The following is a 6,396-nucleotide window of genomic DNA, read 5'->3' as shown; positions in this document are numbered from 1 at the left end:
GGCGAGGGTCGGTCGTTTCCCCCAGGCAAATAGCTGTAGGACAGGACAGTCTTCAACTGCTCCAGGGAAGGCTCTAGGATGGACATTAGCAAGAATTTCTTCACAGGAAGGGTGGTTAGACATCGGAATGGGCTGCCCAGGGAGGTGACTGAGTCACCAACCCCGGAGGTGTTTAAGGAAAGGCGACGTGGCGCTCAGTGCCATGCTCTAGCAGACAAGGTGCTCGGTCACGGGCTGGACTCCATGACCTCAGAGCTCTTTTCCAACCTAACTGATTCTGTAAATGTTTTTTACATCCGCAAGCCGCTACCTTGGCCTTGCCAAGGCATGGGATCTCCAGTCGGGCAGTACTGCAGCCCACAGGGACGAAGCTAGAGCTGTGCCACCGAGCAGCGCGCATCCCACAGGGAGCCCCGCCGGGCCGGAGCCGCCCGGGCCGAGGCAGCCCCGGCTCTGCCGCTTCTGGCGGGAAGGGGCGGGGCCAGCCGCGCACGCGCGGGGCGGCGGGCGCGGTCACGCGGGGCGGGCGCACGCGCGGTGCGGATGCTCGCGCCGCCGTTCGCGGCGCGGCTCCATGGGGAGAACATGGCTCCCTTCCCCGAGGAGGTGGACGTGTTCTCCGCCCCGCACTGGCGCATGAAGCAGCTCGTCGGGCTCTATTGCGACAAGGTAACGGGCCGGGACGGCCCCCGAACCGCTGCCCCGGGGCGGGCGGGAGGGTTTGGGGAGTGCGCAGCTGTCAGCGCCCCGGCCCCGCCGGTAACTTCTGCCCTGCGCTGCCGCGGGGCTCCTGAGCCCCTCACGGGCCGCCGGTGCCGCTCCCCGGCCGCGCAGGGCTGGGGCTGCCCTCGCTGCCCTGCCGGGAGCCGTGTCCCGCCGGGCCCGGCGCGGAGGGGCGGCGGTGCCGCGCAGGGAGCGCCCCCCGCCCGGGCAGCCCGGCTGAGCCGCCCCGGGCCTGGCGCTCCCTGCGCGGGCAGCGCGGCCCGGCCGTGCTTGCCGTGCTTGCACTCAGGCGGGGCACGGGACCGTGCTTGGGGTCTGTGCACAGCGTTCTGCTGGTCGCTGGTGTAAAGGTACCCTAGGTATGTGCTTTTATTTTTAATAGAAGTAATTTGGCTCGTGGACAAAGGTAATTTTTATTCTTGCATCAGAGTAGTTAAGTAATCAAGGCTGGTGTGTCACCTGAAAGGCAGACTTCCCTGCAGCAGCTTTGAGTGTTGTGGGAGGGTTTTGGGCAAATACTTCACAGCCGGCACTCCTACTGCAAGAAGTTTTGCCTCCCATCTCCGGGCATAAATGGCTGTTTGGGAGAGCCAGATTGGCCAGAGAGATTGAAATGAACGGTGGAGTTCCATGAGAGGCAGTTACAATGGGTTACTGCTGCCAGCAGCATGGGAGAGCTCATGCTTCCCGATTTCCTCATGGCACCTTGCACTGCTCTGCGATTCACCGCATCCTTTCGTGTGCCTCTTCCATTTGCTAACAGGTTAAAGAAAACCTACAGCTGTTTTTTGCAGGATTTGCTAACTGTGCAGGCTGACCACAGGGTCTGGGGGCAGGAGAAGGGGAGACCTTGTGTAGTTTCTTTCACTTTGCCTTTTAGTTGAGAGTACATTTGCAATTAACTTAATCTGTGGTGGCAGAAAAATTTGTGCTATTGGAACAGAATGGATTTATTTGAATGAAAACAAACACCCCCACTGACTCCAGGTAGCTGTTTTAGTGTGTTATTGACAGAGCTAAACAGGTTTCATTTAAACATCCAGATCTTGTAGTTTCTTGGGTTCTGTTCCTAGAGAGGCATTTTTGTCACTTTTATTGAGCCTCCCACAAAGTTTTGACCAAATTTACCATGCCTGATAAAGCTTCCTGGGGAGCAATTACTGGTTTTCCTGAGTATTGAAAAATTTTATTAAAACTATCCAGTTTGTAATGTTCATAGCCTTTCATTTTCTAACAGTTTTTATACAGGAATTTTCTTGCTCCCCCTTTCTTTTGAATAAGGGCAAACAGGAAGGAATGGCACTTTTTTAAAGTGTTCAGGTTTACATCCTTTAACCCTGTTGCAGAACTTGGGGTGTGTGCCATGCCTGTGACTTTTTATAATGTCAGCTTTGCACCAGCAAAGCTCCCAGTATTTGCATTTCTTTCTTGTGTGATTGAGATGCTGCAATTAGGTAAGTCTGTAGTTCTGCTTATATGGCAATTGTAATCTCCAAAGCCATGCTCTTGGTAAGTTTAGTTTGACCTTGAGGGTTCTTTGATTTTGTGAATTACGTGTTACCTGTGTTCATCAGGTTCCCTTTATGCTGTAATATAGTTGCTGCTAGTGTCTGAATGTGGTAAATTCCCCCGAATGTTAGTGAGGGTGAAATGGGCTCGTCCATCTTTGCTTCTCAGGAGAACAATTACATTGTTTCTGATGGATAAAGTACGTAGGCACTTAAATGATCCTTTAGGACAGAGATACACAGTTTATTTTGTTCTCCCGGGACTTCATGTGAGACAGAACAGTAAACTGGACCTTTAAGCTGTTTAGTGCTTTAGGAAACTTATTCTACTTTTTTTAGCTGTTGCTAGCGAAGATCTCCCTGTACCTTTGCTGCATTCCTAAATGACTTTTTTACCTGTATTGTATACACTGCCCTGGACTTGGATAATGTGAGTAATTAGGATTACGTTTAATAAGGAGATCCACACTGTTGCCAAATCTATCTCCTACTCTGATGATGAGAAAATTCTTCAAGTGCTGTGAGGATGTCCCCCCTGTAGGCAGTGGAGTGCTACAGCAGGCAGTCTTTATAACTGAAATGCTTGTCCTGATGCCTGACGTCATCTTTGCTACAAATAGAGCAGATTCTGTTTTCCCATCTCTAGTGAACCGTTCTCCGTTTGCAGAAGGATCTTGTGTTGATCTGCAGTTGTAGCCCTGTCCTCCATCTTAGCTTAAGCAAACGGATTCATTCTCCTCCATCACGTGGGTCCGGCTCGCTGTACCCCAGTGTACTTGTTGCTTTTGTCAGAACTAAGCTGCCATTCTCTAACAGTTTAAGCTATGTGACTGCTGCTGTTGTGATTGCCTGCCTCTCTGGCTCCCATCAGTGCTTGAGGTGACTCAGGCTCCAGACTGGCAGAAAACATTTTTTTTCTGAAGCAGGGTAGGTTTTCTGTTGATGTAGTGCTGCCAGCAAGCCCTGGTCAGATCGGTAGTGAGGCCAGTGGGAGGCAGGGAGTGGGACTGTGACAGACAGCAGCTGCATTGACTGAAGCTGCTGTGAAACCTCAGCCTGATTATGTCTGCGCTTGCCTGAAATCTTGTGCACAACGGGACAGCACTGGTGTCGAGGAGAGCAGATTTGTTGTTCTGCAGTTCTTTTTTTAACAGCAGTGTATTTGCTTTGTGCTCCTCTAATCCCATACTGCTCTGAGGACTGATGCTCAAATTCCCTTTCATTTTTGTCATTAGGCTCCTGTCCTGTATGGAGCACTGTGCACTGGTCCCAGTCAGCGTGCTGATGTCCAGTCTCTGTTGTCGCATTATGGTCTTGTGTTTTCTGCACTCGAGAATGTGCCGCTTGTGTAATACCAGCTTTCCTAGCTGTGTCTGAAAGCATTGTATCTGTCACAAATGAAACACAGATTTCAGCTGGTAATGAAAATCCCATTTTGGTTTGGCTGGAGACTGGTAGCTTGGGCTTGAGAGCACTGTTTGCAAGTGTTTGAGCTGCCCTGTGAATTCCTGCAGGCTCAGTTACTTTGCTGTAAGGCAAAACAATACCAAAAACCTTAGAGAGATCATGATCTGTAACATGTATCATTTTTCTTTTAGGTGGTTTGGTTGTCTTATCAAAAGGAAGTCAGATTCTTTTCTCTAAACAAATCTGTGCTGGCCAGTTATTACTTCTTATAGCTTCAAGATTGGGACTACTAAAGTAGCAGACTGGTCTACCTACAGACTGCACTTAAATTTTGGCTAGGCCTTCCCCAGAAACAAGACACCATGTCTTCCAGTATGGGATTTCAAACTTCTGCTGGCTTGTGGAGTCACTGCAGCCAGAGCTTGTTTTCAAATCTTTGTGGTACAGAATTGCCCAGCAAGTTTAGGGTGCTTTGGGAGTACATAAAATGTTGCACTCGTAAATGCTGTAATGAAGGTACTGGTGTTTGGTTGGTTGTTCTCACCTCCTTGTGTCTGCCTCTCCAAACTGGTGTGGATTCATCCTGTGGCTGAGTGGCTGTAATAACTGGCTGCTGCTGGAAGGGTTAATTGCTGATGATATCCTTCATGCTTGTCTGGCTGCTTGATGAGCAGCTAGTTCATCTGGGCAACTGAAGCGAAAGGTGATTCAGTAAAACTGGCTCAGTAAGAGGTCAAACAAGCTCCAGAACCAGGTTGTCAGTATGGGAGGGAACAAGATGAACCATGGCAGGAGGGAACAGCTGCTTTAACAGCTCAGCTTTGTTGTGAAACCTTTGGGTGCTCCAGCAAAAGGATCTAAGGTCCTTCTTTTGTTTGCCTGACTCCAGTCTCCAGTGACCTCATCTTTCTACAAAAGACCTCTGCAGTTATTTCTCATGGTTCAGTAATTGCTTTGGCTAGTTCTTCCTGGAAATTTAGATCAATTTTGTCATATTCTGGTGACTTGAATGCATTCAACTTGCATAAATATTTAACTAGTATTTTTCTTTTCTAGTCTACACTTCTGACTCTTTGCTAAAATTAATTGCTGTTAATATTTTTCCTAGTTAATTTTTTCATGTAGATTTGAGCAAAGAAGACATTATTTTTTTCTGTTGTCATCTGCCTTTCCTGTTAGATAGTTGACCTAAAGTATCATTTTTCTTCTCTTATAATCTCTGTTCTCTGTCCTCTTGAAGTCTAAATGCTTTGTTCAAGTTACCTGCACTTACCTTTGGCTTCTGCTGAATAGAATGAAATGTTTTCATATGTTAAATTCGTGATTTTTTTGTGTCATCTGTAGTGTGATGAAACGTTTAGAAGTGAAAAATACTCAGAATTGAGTGGATTTGGCATTGTAAAGCATTGGACGGGTCGTTATATAAGCACATCAAGATCATGCTTTTTCTGGCAGCCATGGGGACTGAAATCTGAAAAATTCAACCAATTAACTTAGGACTTGCTGTTTCAAAGTGAAATGTTTTTCCCTTGATGCCCTTGAGAGCAGAAAATGCATGTTCTGAGAAGATAAGTGTATCTGTGTTTCTAATAAAAAAGTTGGTAAAGCTTTTTTCTCCTTTTGAAATCCCTTTTCAATATTTCAGTACACTGCCATTCATTTTCCAGTGTTGCTTCAAATAAGTGTGTGTTTAGAAATTCATAGTTTTTGGTTATTCCCAATTAATGTGCTGTAGCATTGAGCATCTGCCTTCACCTATGTTTGGGAAGAAAGAGCTGCTTGAGGTGTTTAGTCCTGGTAGATCTGCAAACTTAGGCAGACTGTGCTTTCACTGCAGGCAAAAGATGGAAGGAAATTCCTTCATTGATAGAAGGAAATTAAATCTCCTCATTAGCATCCAGGGACAGAGGGGCAATTTGTTGTCTATGTCTGTTTCATCAGGAGCTGTACCAGTTATCTTTCTTGAGGTTTTTCAGAGCTGTATAGCAATTTCACTTTTTTTTTCTGGACACTTCCAGCACTTGTTGCTACCCTCTCATTGTTTATTTAATTTTGTCTATCAAAACACCTATTTTTTCTTGCTTAGCAGATTCTTTTATATCTTTTTTTGCCTGCCAGACATGGTAGCAGTTTTTTCTCCCAAGTAATTGCTTATGAACTATTTTTGCCCCAGCATTATATGAAAAAAGTTTTCTCTTCACCTTTCACATACTGCTCTGATTTTTCATCCTCTCTCCCAGTCTGCTCTGGAGAGCAGTAACAACCCACCTTTGTCCTTTTTGCAACAAGTTATTCTCTCCTGTTCTGTGTTACAAGAAAAAAAAAGAAGAAAGAAAGAAACTGATGTCTTCTAAAAATCCAGGGACTGAGGAACTGTAATTGGTGTGTATCAGTGTTAGTACAGGTTTTGTGCAGCTATCCTAGAATATGCTTTAACTGATTAAATACTGCAAGTTGTAATTGTTGAGACTTGGCTTTTTGCTTTCACAGTTAGTGCCCAAGATGGATTGAGCTGGGGTGGTGAATTTTTCCCGTGTTCACCTTTGTGTTAGGAACGTGGAGTCACACTGGTGCAGAGGTGCAAAGACATTTTTGCTCTGGTTCTGTTTTGTGAGTTGCTGCAGTGGGAGATTTCACTCCTGGGGCTTCAGGTATGACCTTGCAGAGGGCCAGAAGAGCAGGTCTTAGTAGGAACCTGTATCCTTGAGGGTATAAACCAGGAAAGAAGTCTTCCATGGCATGTAGAATAGTGTGACAC

At 46.5% G+C, this 6,396-nt stretch overlaps 1 protein-coding gene across 1 annotated transcript in view; it reads left to right on the top strand.

Moving 5' to 3' along the window:
- The first annotated feature begins 543 nt into the window (after positions 1-543).
- The window catches only part of FBXL5 (F-box and leucine rich repeat protein 5), a 33,975-nt gene continuing 28,122 nt past the window's right edge, over positions 544-6,396 (top strand). The window contains exon 1 of the mRNA XM_058023992.1: positions 544-669. Coding sequence (XP_057879975.1) covers positions 544-669 — 126 coding nt within the window. The remainder of the gene's footprint in view (positions 670-6,396) is intronic.

This window comes from Melospiza georgiana, chromosome 5 (genome assembly GCF_028018845.1).
Source record: "Melospiza georgiana isolate bMelGeo1 chromosome 5, bMelGeo1.pri, whole genome shotgun sequence".
In the NCBI taxonomy this organism is placed as follows: domain Eukaryota; kingdom Metazoa; phylum Chordata; class Aves; order Passeriformes; family Passerellidae; genus Melospiza; species Melospiza georgiana.
Note: the sequence above shows the minus strand (reverse complement) of the source record. Positions and strands in the feature narration are given on the sequence as shown.